The 14,068-nt window shown below is 37.7% G+C and overlaps 1 protein-coding gene across 1 annotated transcript; it reads left to right on the top strand.

Moving 5' to 3' along the window:
- Positions 1 to 4,781: 4,781 nt before the first annotated feature.
- Positions 4,782 to 9,446, top strand: atp5mj (ATP synthase membrane subunit j). Its single transcript, XM_022663952.2, has 4 exons — positions 4,782 to 4,929; positions 6,550 to 6,673; positions 6,825 to 6,845; positions 9,304 to 9,446. Exons 2-4 carry the CDS (start codon positions 6,550 to 6,552, stop codon positions 9,315 to 9,317), a joined length of 159 nt encoding a protein of 52 aa, XP_022519673.2. The 5' UTR covers positions 4,782 to 4,929; the 3' UTR covers positions 9,318 to 9,446.
- The last annotated feature ends 4,622 nt before the right edge of the window (positions 9,447 to 14,068 follow it).

Here is a 14,068-nt window from a genome sequence, read left to right as displayed (position 1 = left end):
TCTACCATTTGATCTAATCCCCCGACGTGCACCATGTCTGTGGGGAGCTATTTATAAACCTCAGGCTGAAACGTCATGCGTGCTGTCATACTCAACGTTCTATATCATGCAGTAGAACAAGTTGCCATCCTGCAGCTTTATATGGGTGTTGAACTTTACTACATGTGATTGGAGGATGCGGGCGTCGATCCCGCTACCTCTCGCATGCAAGGCGAGCGTTCTACCACTTGAGCTATGTATATGTATATATATATATATATACATACAGGTAGATACATAAATTATATACATATTTATTTATAATTATATACATAGATGTTATCGAGCACTGTTTACATGTTTTATCAACATTTTTTTAACTCTAAAATCTTTATAAATATTAACTTGTTTTCTTTGCTTTATTTGAGGTTTGAGGAAGATATTTAAAATGAAAGTAACACACCTGTCACCTGTACATGTGTGTCTGACTTTAATCTAAATGCTGGGTCCATTGTGGAGCAGGTGGCCTGTGGTTGAGACAGGGCAGGTTTATGAAGGGCCTACCTACGGTTTTCAGGAAACATAAAAAATATATGACACTTATTTTGTCTGTTTAAATATTAGCAATGGTTTGAGAGGATAGTTTATAATACAGTCGAGCAGTAGACCAACAAGAATCAATTCTAATTCAAAATACTGAAAATATTAAGTTAAAAGACTTACACTTAAAACATTTCTAACGTGCTTTATGGAGCTAAATAAGCTAAATAACACTAAACATCTATGCAGTACTTATAGCCAATAGCCTTTATTAACAAGAAATAAACTTTAGATTATAGTAAACATCTCATCACTTACCCTGAATTGTGGAGATTAGTCCATGGTAGTAGCCGCCATCTTGGAAAGATGAAAGATATAGGAAATGTTTTTAAAGGTGATTATTATTATTATTATTATTATTATTATTATTTCCAGTTTGGTTATAATTATCACACAATCCAGTGTAAAACTGAACCTTTTGCACCAGAGCACATTCGTCCCCTTCAGATATGGATGTTGGGTCTCAACTCAACCTTTTTTCAAAACCTTAAAGTTTTGAGGGCCTATAGTGGATGATTCTCTGAAACGGGTGCCTTTTGGACCATATTTATTATGAAAACAATATCTATAAAATAAAAATGTAAAGAAACATTAATCAGATGTGCCTTGTTTATGATCTATTACTCTATGATTTTTTTTTTATATTCCCATTTTGACTGTCAAGCAGTTGATTTGTCTGATACAGTGCATGCAACAAACACTTTAAGTTCATTATTACTATTAGGCAGCGAATCTTTTTTTAATGTGACATGATGTTTTACATCATAATGTAAAGACAATTAGTTCTAGCAAATCATTATTTTAAAATGCATTTTGTGTTTTTTATTGGAAATCTCTGGAGTAAATTTGGGGACCCAGCACTTTCGTCTTCCATCCACCAGATGGTTGGAAACACTGAATAAACATCCCCATCTTGTGGCTCAGTGTCAATAAGCATTTTAGTGCTATAATAGAATGTTATTTACAAATTCAAACAAATACGGATGTCTTGTTAAAAAAACCTCTCTGTATTTTAGGATAGTAAAGTTGTAGTTATTATAGTTTATTGGTTCTCGTGGTGCATTGAGTCTTTGGGATATATATATTTTTGGAAATATAAAATATATTCAAATATACGTTAGTGATTAAGGTGACGTTAAATGGGTAGTGAGATAAATGGGTTATTTTATGTGTACATTTTATCGGTGGGAACTTTTATTTGGCGCTGTTTAAGAGTCGTTAACCGCAGGTCTTTATTGCTAGAAGACTAATAACTTACAACTTATCTGTGTTCACCTCGGAATTGGTCGCCATTCTGCTAGCATTGCAGTGGGCTGAAGAAGTCTGCCCCTTGAGAATAGTGATCTGCTCAGATTCTTTATCAGTCTGTCTGGTCTCAGTGTAGACTAGATCTTGTGCTTGAAGTACATCAAGCCTTATTTCGTTTGCATATGCAGATTATTTCTGTCCATTTTTTATGGGTTCCTGCACATGTGGGTGTTGATGGCAATGAGACGGTGGATGTTGCTGCCCGGCAATGCCTGAAACGAACTAGGTGTGACTATGACATCCCTCTTAGTAAAGCAGAGGCACTGGTGGTCATTAATCTATATCAGGGGTGTCAAACTCATTTTGGCCGAGGGCCACATTGGCATATTGGCTGTCCTCTGAGGGCCAGATGTAACTTATAAATGTAATAAAATGTAACCAGATGTAATATAAAATTAATGTAATTACTCCTTAATGTTAAATAACTCTCAATATATTATTTATTCAATCAAATATTACAGTTGCATGGAAAAAAATGTTTGCTTGTTGCTCTATTAACATAAATCCTTTTAATTTGTCATGTTATGAAATCCAAAAACTCCACCAATCAAGAACCAAACTATTCAAGTGAATAGAAATGACATAAAATACAAGTTATATTAACTTTGATCAAAACGTTTAATACTGAAATAAGGCTTAATAAATATAAAATCAAAAATTGTGAGCTGTTAAGAACATGTGACAGATTTAGCATTTCCTCAGATTTAGCAGTTCCTCATCCAACCACTAGTGGGAGCTGCAGCAGCACAAGCCTGCAGTCTTTACTGAGTCAGAGCTACAGCCCAGCCACGGGCTACAGGGCTCAGCTGAGCCAGTCTGGAGCGTTTTTACAGTTTTTAAAGTTCTTCTGTATAGGAAATAAAGGTTTTAACCGCACTAACCGGATAATACAGCTCTCTACAGTTCATCTTTCAGCCCAAGCAGCTAACAGCAGCAGGTTAGAACAGCCATCCCGGAGTCACTGCTCGGATTACATTATAAACAGGTCAGTTAGCGCGCTGCTAACCTCAGGATGTTTATAACTACGGAGTTTAGAACACACCACGGCTGCAAGGTTAGACTATAGAAGGCTCCTGAAGACTATTAAAGGCTATTGGAGGTTATTGAAAGGGTATTGGGGGCAGAAATCAGTACAGGCTGGTTAGATAAGTGATTCACCTCCTCGTCCTTTGCTGGGTCACAGTGATGTTTATTAACATCATTAAAACAGATTGTCAGGTATTGTCTTATAAATATTTACACATAACTTATATCTCTCCTAAAAAGCGTTTATTTTGGTCAGTAACACTCTTCGTAACACAAAAGGCATACCGGTCTTTCGCCTTGAAGCACAGCCGTCCGTCTGCATCAGCTTCTTTTTTTCTGGACATTATGGGATAAACATGTCTCAATTCCACCCGCGAAGTTACACCTTCCCTCCGGCAGGGTTTCCACATCAATGACTACACTGCCGTGTAGTGGCAGTAAGCCGTAACTTTGCGGGTAATACAATCGACAAGCATTGTGGGAAATGTAGTTTTTGGTCAAAGAACGCTTCTGACCTATTTATTATAGACACTAAGATTTTACAAGCTCTCGCGGGCCACATAAAAGGACGTGGCGGGCCACTTTTGGCCCGCGGGCCTTGTGTTTGACACATGTGATCTATATGTAAGAAACTTATGGCAGATGTCATGGGAGCAGGAGGACACGGGAAGGCATTTATTTGCTATACAGCCAAGGGTTGGTTTGGGTGGCAGTGGGGGGTATGGTCGGAGGCAGGAGACTGTCCTGACTAGGCTCAGGGTGGGTCACACTTTGCTAAATTCTTATCTTCACCTAAAAAACATGACAACGGGCTTTGTCGTCATTGTCAGAAAAGGGAAACAGTTGAACATATTCTTTTTCATTGCGAACAATATAATGAGTACAGGGGAATATTTGTCCATAGACTGTATATAGCTGGACAGAGCATCGTCTCTCAAAAGTGAAGCCACCACAGGTCGGGCTCCCCCTGCTGTTCGGCTGCAGAAAGCTGTGTAACTCCACCCATCCCCATAGGTTTCAATGGCAAAACAGACAACATTCAATCACGTTTTTTTCTAATATACTGTAATTCTACCTCCATTATTTAAATGCAACAGCTAGTGTAACCTCTGCTTATATTGTCAAATTTTTATATCCCCACAGAATTCGGTTTTTAAAACGTTATTCGGCTCTATTCAAAAAAGGTGTGGTTATGGTAAAAGGGCTGCTTATGGGCGGGACCAATAACAGACCGTCAGCTCCGCTCCGCCCCGCTCTGCAGTCTGTGACCGCGAGGCAGCCCTCAGGGGCGGGGTTATTCAAATGAGTAGGTTGCTATCCACAGTCTTTCTCCCTCCTCTGGTCTCTACTGCGCAGACTCGGGTTTCAGGATCGCCAACATGGCGGAAGATTTTGGCTTCATTTACATTGAATGAATGGGAACGGAGACACGACGTCCATCTTTTTTTACAGTCTCTGTATTTGTCGATATGTTAAGGGGAAAGGGTCACACAGATTTCTCTTGAAAGGGGTTGCTGTCATATGGTTCTGGAATGGGCATTGTCCATAAACTTATTTTTAATTTTCTTAAAAGTGTTGGTTTATTCAACATAATTTGACATAGTCTATTTCTGTTGTTATTATTATTATTATTATTATTATTATTATTATTATTATTATTATTATTTATATATGTGTATAATATATTTATTATTATTATTATTATTATTATTATTATTATTATTATTATTATTTTCTTCCCCTCCTTCTTCCTCCCTCTTTCTCTATCTCTATTTATTTTATATGGGTTATATAGATTAGTTTCGTCACTTCCCGAAATCACATTCGCCCTCCAGTTCAGTAGATGGCGGTAATGCACCTTAAATTGGTTTGCCAACCGCCATTAAACCCGAAACAAGAAGAAGAAGTCGTTAACCGGAAGGTTGGTGTTGCTCTTCCTGTTCGTGTCTCTCCTGGCAGACAGCGGTGAACAGTGACCTTCTCGGGCCGAACAGCGCGATTAATCCTCTTCTAAAGGTGAGAACCGGAGATATTCCTCCTCCATATGAATGAACTAAACACTGCTCTGTGCTTTAAATACAGCCGAGTTTAGAAGATCAGAGAGAGTATTATCTGTATAATTATCAGCTAAAACCGGCCTGATACAGACAAGGTCCTGACACTACAGGCTACAGCTAACGTTACAGCTAGCTCAGTGTCCACTGAAGATCTTACCAGCGTTTTATTACAGATTTTCACCCGTAGAGAATTAGCATTATGTTCCAGGTACACTCGTGTTTGTCCCATGGTCGTGTCCAGCTGTTTCTCCCTTTTTTCTAATATTTAATTACATAGCTCTCGTCCCCTGAAATAATTAAAACACACTTTAATAACAGCGCTAAGGTTTTGATAACAGGATAGTTATTGTTTTAACGGTTAAATTTTAGCTGTCTGCATTAAAATGTCCTTATCTTGTCACCTTAGCCGCGACGGACTAGCGAGCCTAACTTGCTAACCTAACTGGTTAACTAGCTAGCTAACATAGATAACGCTAGCTGCTTTACGGAAAGGCAAGTTTATGAACTAGATTATATTAACTAATCGTTGCAGCCCTACTATATAGTCAAGCTAACTACTTTGCTGGAAGCCGAGTTTATCACCTGCGCTTGCTAAATATTACATAACAAGTATATATATAATATAAAACACACTATAAAAACAGAATACCTGTCTTAAGGTATTGACAATAGAATATGTAATTGAAAAGTATAGTGTTCATTAAAATGTCCTTATGGTTATCTAATCTAACTTACCTAGCTAGCATTATGTATATTAGCTACAAACACTAATTAGATGTTGTAAAACAAGTCCAGCTGCTTTGCACAGTTAACTATATATTTTCCCCCAAACTCTGTAGAAACACGTTTCAGTTTAGCACCTGAGTTAAATCTTGTTTGAGGGCTAATCGTCTGTTTTACCTAACTGAGTTAGTCAAAACTCTTTTTGGTGTACGACACAGAATTTCCCCTTATTTCCTTAAGTTTCGAGCGGATAACGGTCCAATGCCTAGGTTCATAAGCTCTGCAACCCACTAACTGTTTATTTGCTGGTGCTTCTATGATATATTAATGAGGTTTATTCCTGTCATGCCCTTCACCTCTGCTTCTTGTGGACTCAGGCTTTTTCAATGCATGTTTTACCTCACATGCTGCACGCCTGTAAATGTCATTGTTTTCCAGTCTCTGCCTTAACATAACATAAGTAGTTTCCAAGGCAAACTTAATAATGACCCATGAAACATGAATAACAAAGTTTAATACCATTAATCAAATGTATTTGTACCAGTAATGCATGTAATCACAGTTTTTAAATCAACATTCTTGATTATGACTGATTCGTTGCATCCCTAATAAACAGAGAAGAAAGGCTTTAGGTTGTGACCAAAAGCCATAATTTCTCCCATAGTAGATTTTGTTATATATGGAGCAATTTATTTATTTTACTAGTAGCGAAGGGGAAACATGAATTTAAAAGCCTTGTCTTGTTCAACATGTTGTGTGAATGCTGAATGCTTTACCAACTTTCAATCTGCTGTTCATGAAACAATCATGGGTATTATTTAAAAAAAAAAATCCCCACTTCTGTCCTGGTTATCAGATGGCAGGTGCTGCATTTGCTAACTGGTGGTCAAGGGTAGGCCCTTACTATACCAAGGCATACCAAGAACTGTGGGTTGGTCTGGGAATCATGACTTTCGTTTACTACAAACTCTCCTATGGTGGTAAGTAAATTACAATGTAAATGTATTTTAGTTTTTTTTTCCTTGTGTGTGTTTTTTTTTGTGTACAGAGATGAACAGATTCTTGTTTGGTTTTTGCCTATAATTCTGAATTGTTTTGTTTTTGTTTGTTTGTTTGTTTGTTTTCTTCTAGGCAAGAAAGCAGTAAAGTCTAGTAAGTATTACTTTCTGTTTTATCAATTTGATGCTTTGTCATCTTTAATTTATATAGAGATAAAGAGAGGGTAGAGCTGGGCACAGTCTAATGCCTATTAAAATGTCATTCATATAAACTGTTCTTTTTTCTAAAAGTTATTTTTACAGCACATATTACCTAAATTGCTCAGATCAGAATGGTGAGATGAAGTTAGCAATAAGACACTCTGGGCAAAATTAGTATAAATACTTATTGCTAGCTAGCATGTTTGCATTTTGTCAATCTGGGAAATTAGTAAGGTATTTATTGTTGTTGTAATACATCATAAAAATGATTTAAATATGTCTTTCAGAGTGTGATTTGGCCAATATTTAGATTATTGTCAATAAAACTTTGTGCCCTCCTTTTTATTATTATTTTTTAAATATATCTTTTATTAATGTTATCTGGTCTGTGGACATTTAATGCTTATAAAGTCTAGTATAACAGATTAACTGTGACAAGTGATGATGATTTTCTGAGCCGAATTATTCACTGATTTTACAACGGGTTGGGGATGCTGTATTGGTTATAGGGCATGTAACACTATAATACACTGCTCAAAAAATAAAGGGAACACTCAAATAACACAATATAACTCCAAGTAAATCAAACTTCTGTGAAATTAAACTGTCCACTTAGGAAGCAACACTGATTGACAATCAATTTCACCTGCTGTTGTGCAAATGGAATAGACAACAGGTGGAAATTATTGGCAATTAGCAAGACACACTCAATAAAGGAGTGGTTCTGCAGGTGGGGACAACAGACCACGTCTCAGAACCTATGCTGTCTGGCTGATGTTTTGGTCAGTTTTGAATGTTGGTGGTTCTTTCACACTCGTGGTAGCATGAGACGGACTCTACAACCCACACAAGTGGCTCAGGTAGTGCAGCTCATCTAGGATGGCACATCAATGCGAGCTGTGGCAAGAAGGTTTGCTGTGTCTGTCAGCGTAGTGTCCAGAGGCTGGAGGCGCTACCAGGAGACAGGCCAGTACACCAGGAGACGTGGAGGAGGCCGTAGGAGGGCAACAACCGAGCAGCAGGACCGCTACCTCCGCCTTTGTGCAAGAAGGAACAGGAGGAGCACTGCCAGAGCCCTGCAAAATGACCTCCAGCAGGCCACAAATGTGCATGTGTCTGCACAAACGGTTAGAAACAGACTCCATGAGGATGGTATGAGGGCCTGACGTCCACAGATGGGGGTTGTGCTCACAGCCCAACACCGTGCAGGACGCTTGGCATTTGCCAGAGAACACCAGGATTGGCAAATTCGCCACTGGCGCCTTGTGCTCTTCACAGATGAAAGCAGGTTCACACTGAGCACATGACAGACGTGACAGAGTCTGGAGACGCCGTGGAGAGCGGTCTGCTGCCTGCAACATCCTTCAGCATGACCGGTTTGGCAGTGGGTCAGTAATGGTGTGGGGTGGCATTTCTTTGGAGGGCCGCACAGCCCTCCATGTGCTCACCAGAGGTAGCCTGACTGCCATTAGGTACCGAGATGAGATCCTCAGACCCCTTGTGAGACCATATGCTGGTGCGGTTGGCCCTGGGTTCCTCCTAATGCAGGACAATGCTAGACGTCATGTGGCTGGAGTGTGTCAGCAGTTCCTGCAAGATGAAGGCATTGAAGCTATGGACTGGCCCGCCCGTTCCCCAGACATGAATCCGATTGAGCACATCTGGGACATCATGTCTCGCTCCATCCACCAACGTCACGTTGCACCACAGACTGTCCAGAAGTTGGCGGATGCTTTAGTCCAGGTCTGGGAGGAGATCCCTCAGGAGACCATCCGCCACCTCATCAGGAGCATGCCCAGGCGTTGTAGGGAGGTCATACAGGCACGTGGAGGCCACACACAATACTGAGCCTGATTTTGACTTGTTTTAAGGACATTACATTAAAGTTGGATCAGCCTGTAGTGTGTTTTTTCACTTTAATTTTGTGTGTGGCTCCAAATCCAGGCCTCCATTGGTTAATAAATTTTATTTCCATTGATGATTTTTGTGTGATTTTGTTGTCAGCACATTCAACTTTGTACAGAACAAAGTATTCAATGAGAATATTTCATTCATTCAGATCTAGGTTGTGTTATTTGAGTGTTCCCTTTATTTTTTTGAGCAGTGTATATAGCGGTTTGACTTGTAATGATGTAGTTCTACATGTAGCATCTGTAGTTTATTCTGGTCCTCAGTTATGAAGCTCAGAATTATGGTATGTAGCTGCTGGCTCAGTGAAGGCTGGAATATTAAAAATGTCATCAATATGTCATTATTGTCCAAAGAAATTAGTTTTTTTTTTCTTCTAAAATACTAAAGTAATCCAGACTGTGAAGGAACACCTAAGAAAGCATGTAGTAAATTTAAAAGTGTTGAACAAACCAAAAGTATTAAACCAGAGTACTTAAACTCTCTTCTTTATTTTTCTTTAGAGCCTGCACACTAATTGGATGACCACATGATGTCGCCGTTGCCCCTTCCATGTGTAAACCTCTGCCAGAAGCGCTTCACTGGCACCAGGATGTTTGTCTCTGTTTATGTTAAATAAATTCAATGATCTGTTTGGATAACCTAATTGACAATTCTGTCTGTTTTGTCTTATTGCGTTTAATGGAATACAGTGAAACCACTTGCGACTTGTATGAGTACCAGTTTTGCTTGATTATGAGGGCAGATTGCAAACTTTTGACACAAGTCTGACATAATGTGTTTAATTAAGCTGTGTAAATGCCTTGTATATAATATATACTTATAGCTGTGTAAGCACAGCTGTTTTTCTGAGATGCACTTGACAACCGAAACACCAGTTATAATGTAGTCCAGTTGCATAATCGACTAAATGTAAACATGGCTACAAACTATGCAAATGTCAATGTCCATTAAATTAATATAAACCTGAATCATATTGATATGTGCAAGAGTATTACAAGTGCCTGTATATGTTGGTAAAGACAGTCTACATACATACACATACACACTGCCTGGCCAAAGAAAGGTCACACGCTAATAATTTGCAAAGCTGAATTAACGAATTATTATTATTATTTTTTTTACAGTGGCAGACTCAAGCTATTTGATAGGCAGGGGCAAAACAATTTTAAAGGTCACCTGCTGCATGACATGGGATCTGAACCTTCTGGAGCAAGGGTCACTAATAGGCGGTCCGGATCCAGACCCAGACATTGTTCAATCCGGACCCAAACCGATAAACTACTGAGAAGGATTTAATTCTGACAGCGTTTATTTAAAGCGGCAGAACGTTTATTGTCTTTACGGTTTATGTGCTTTACAGCGCAGTAAACTTACTGACCAATCACGTGTGCTATAAAAAAACGCTCTCCTTTGCCAATCAGATCAGTGCAGATGCGAGAACGCGGAGCCACACAGGCGAAGCAGGCGGTGAGAAGCTGCAGTCGGAGAATAAAGCGAGAAAAGATGAGAATACAGAGAATACTGAGCCTTTTTCAACTTACTTGGACATTTGTTGAAGTTAGGCAACCCATACCACTGCGCTCACTTCTCTAGAACTTAAAAATATTTAAGTTTCCATTGAATTTATTGGCCCAGAATTATGTGGAAAAGTGTGCTCGTTTGTCTGTATAGGTTTTTAAATGAAGGAGCTATGCCAATTTCTTAATTATTTTTCAGGTTCGGCATTGGGATAGATGCAGTAAAAAGTTAAAAATAAGCCCCACAGGACATTTTTTGTCCTGTTACCTGTCAGAATCTCAAAGTAGACACTTTAATGATTAAGAAATAGGAAAACATACAGGCAAATTAACATTTTTTGCTCATTTTTGATATTTTTGTCCTAGAATTAAGTCAAAATGTGTAAAAAACTTAAAGATAACCATTCCATTAAATTCCTTGGCCCAGAATTGTATGGAAAAGTGTGCTCATTTGTCTGTATACATTGTTAACTTAAGGAGCTATGCCAATTAATTCATATTTTTTTCAGGTTTGAAATTGGGATAGGTGTAGTAAAAGGTTAAAAATAAGCCCCACATGACATTTTTTGTCCTGTTACTTGTCATAGTCTTAAAGTAGACACTTCAATGATTAAGAAAAATCCCAAGATGTTTTTATTTAATGCACAGGATTTTAGTGTAATGTGAAAACATACAGTCAAATGAACATTTTCCGATTTTCTTTTATATTTTTGTCCCAGAATTAAGTCAAAATATGTAAAAAACTTAAAAATAACAATTCCATTAAAGTCCTTGGCCCAGAATTGTATGGAAAAGTGTGCTCATTTGTCTGTATAGGTTGTTAACTCAAGGAGATATGGCATTTTCTTCATAATTTTTTTCCGGTTCGGAATTAGCATAGATGCATTAAAGGGTTAAAAATAAATATCATGGGACATTATTTCATCCTGTTACCTGTCAGAACCTTAAAATAGACACTTCAAAGATTAAGAAAAAACAGGTGGCGAAAAAAAAATCCACTATGGCTAATATAACAGGTACTAATTTATGAATATAAGAATGTGATGGGCACAAACTATGAGCTATGGCTAATACAAAAACAGATACTGAGTGTGTTAATGTAAATCAGTGCAGGGTTGCAGAGCCGGAGAACAACACAGCGGGCAGTGAAGAGCCAGGCTGGGAACATCAGGAACAGGGCATCTCCATACATGTAAAAGAGATAGATAGAGAAAACAGAAAGGAAAGGAAGAGAAACAAAAAGCAGGAGTTAGAAGGGCTGTGTAATAATTCAGATGAGTAGAAGGACAGGGCTGATTCCTGAAAGCTGGAACCACAGACGGACACATCTAGGCCGGCCAGGCATCTAGTACTTAGTACTAGTAATTGTCTTCTTTCAGCTTTAAAATAAAATATGTTCTTTACTAATAGATAGCTCTCTGGTTCTCATGTTGGTTGCTCCTCTAACTATAAATGCATAGTCTGCACAGATAAAACCCAAATCGGAAACTGAACATGTGACAGGAACAAAATACACCTGACGGTCTCATGTTTCAATACTTTTGCTCACAAGAAAATTGGTGGGACAGGACAGGAGGTTTTACCTTCTGAACTGTATATCAAATCCAGATGTAAATACCTGTATATTATTCATTTATAATGTCAAATTGAAATGTTTTTAGTCTACAGCAGAATTAATGGGATTGAGCTCACGGTACCAATACTTTTGTAGAGCGCTGCATTTAAATATGTTGCACTGACTTGTTTGGTAAAAGATGAAAAAATAATACAGGAGCATGTGTGTATATCTGCAAATATGTCTGTGCATGTGAACAATCTGAAGAGTTTTCTGTAATAAAATTTTAACTGTTTTCGATATTATGACTAAAAATGAAGGTGTGTTTTATTATGCCAAACAGTGTGCTGTTGGTTTGACACAAATCTAGTAAAATGATTAAAGTGTGCTATTTGGTGCAAAAGTTACATAATATTATGCTATATGTAGTTTTGGTTGCAGTGCTTTATTTTGCAGGATATATGAGGTATTTTGCAGTTTGGGTGTGTGGTTTTGTAAATTGTGTTATAGGTGTCCCACTAAAATTCACCTTTTCTTGTTGTTTGTGAAATACAATAGGCCTCTCTGTGTTGTATATGGTTGCTGCACATGAAACTGTTCCTCAGCTTCTATTGTCTGCAGTAGCTAGTAAAAGAAAATATTCAGAAAAACAAGTCGATCATCTTGTCTATGTCAACTCGTGAATTAGTATTCATGGACTCCCCCACCTTGTCTCGCAAACAGTCCACAGAGCTGAAGTCAGTCAGCCAGGCACGTCTCGTCAAACAGGAGGTAACAGCGCTAGTAACAGCATGGCAGTCTGTTCCTGTGTTATTTGTGCAAATAACACATCAGTGTTGTATGCCTTGCCCAGTAATACAGAGCTACGGAACAAATGGTTAGAATTTGTCTATGGAACACCACCAGCGAAGTATAATTGGTAGGTGTATGTTTAGGAAAGTTCTGTTTACACTAGTTAAAAGTAAAAATCCACCCAGGGATTCTGGACCTGGACTACACACCGCTCTGTGTAACTATGTTTACATAGGATCTCCGGTGGATTTTGCGTTTTACAGCGACTCTAAGACTAGGTCAGTGGCTGAACTGCACTTAGCAGGGCATTACACATATTGTAAAGTAACGTATGACATTGCAAAGGCTGTTATTAGTGTAAAAATGTCTTTATTTTAAAACGTTTAACTGTTGTTCATCTCACTGCCTCGTAGTGCTGTTAGCCAATCAAAGGCGATATGTTTGCATGAATGAATATATGAATATTAATAAGAAAGAGCCAAAATCTAATGTTTCTCCCCACTCCGCAATAGGACTAAATACCATTATACCGGATCACCGGAGCACTTATTTTTGCAAAAAAATCATGGCATTTATTTATACTAGAGACGTTAACAAGCATTTCAAGATGAATGAAAAAACAATGGAGTGAGACCTTTAAGTATTTTGATAAAACCAGCCTAGTTTATAAAAATGTGCCTTAGCGACTGGAAAATAAACTGTAACGCTGTAACAAATATTCTAAAATAGTCTAAAACCTTTAAAATTAAACTTTGACTCATGGTAATATTTTTTTCACATTTTGAAATTATGAGTTCTCTCATGGTCAGTGTAACATTTAGAGTGTTTAGAGTGTTTAAGTCTAAATGCAAAAATAAAAAATTGGATATAAAAACTCATTATTTGTTTTTTTTTATGTAGTGCCGTGTATAAGAAATAAGTTTTCATCTATTTTTCAATTTTTTTAATTTTTTCATCTCTGGATTTTCATCTTTTTTCATTTTCTGATTTTTGCATTTTGCAAGTTGGATTATATCATTAGGTTTGTGTTACAGTACTCAAAAATGGACGAATCTGAAAATCAAGAGAAGATTCACCTTTTTTTTCTTGAAATTATGTTTGCAAAAGGCTGAAGTAAAAAAACTAATACAAATAAATGTATTAAAACCCATTACTTCTTTACTCTACTGAATGTAAAATCTCTTTTCTTATATTCAGTTTTATCTTAAGCAACAATATTCAGCGTGTCCACTTTAGATACCAGCAAGTTAAAATTATCAGAGTGTAAAATAATTATTTTGAGCTGATACTGTTGTGGCATTACTGTTTATTGTTTACTGTTTAAAATTGTATAAATGGCAGGGGACACGGGCTGTGTGACAAATTGAGATACTTGGCAGGGTTTTAATCCCGGCTCCACAC

The sequence above is a fragment of the Astyanax mexicanus genome, chromosome 1 (genome assembly GCF_023375975.1).
Source record: "Astyanax mexicanus isolate ESR-SI-001 chromosome 1, AstMex3_surface, whole genome shotgun sequence".
Taxonomy (NCBI): Eukaryota; Metazoa; Chordata; class Actinopteri; order Characiformes; family Acestrorhamphidae; genus Astyanax; species Astyanax mexicanus.
Note: the sequence above shows the minus strand (reverse complement) of the source record. Positions and strands in the feature narration are given on the sequence as shown.

Coding starts and splice junctions, on each gene's coding strand:
- atp5mj (XM_022663952.2), top strand. CDS start 6,550: ATGGCAGGTGCTGCATTTGCTAACTGGTGGTCAAGGGTAGGCCCTTAC. Junction 6,674..6,824: donor CTACAAACTCTCCTATGGTG/GTAAGTAAATTA, acceptor GTTTTCTTCTAG/GCAAGAAAGCAGTAAAGTCT.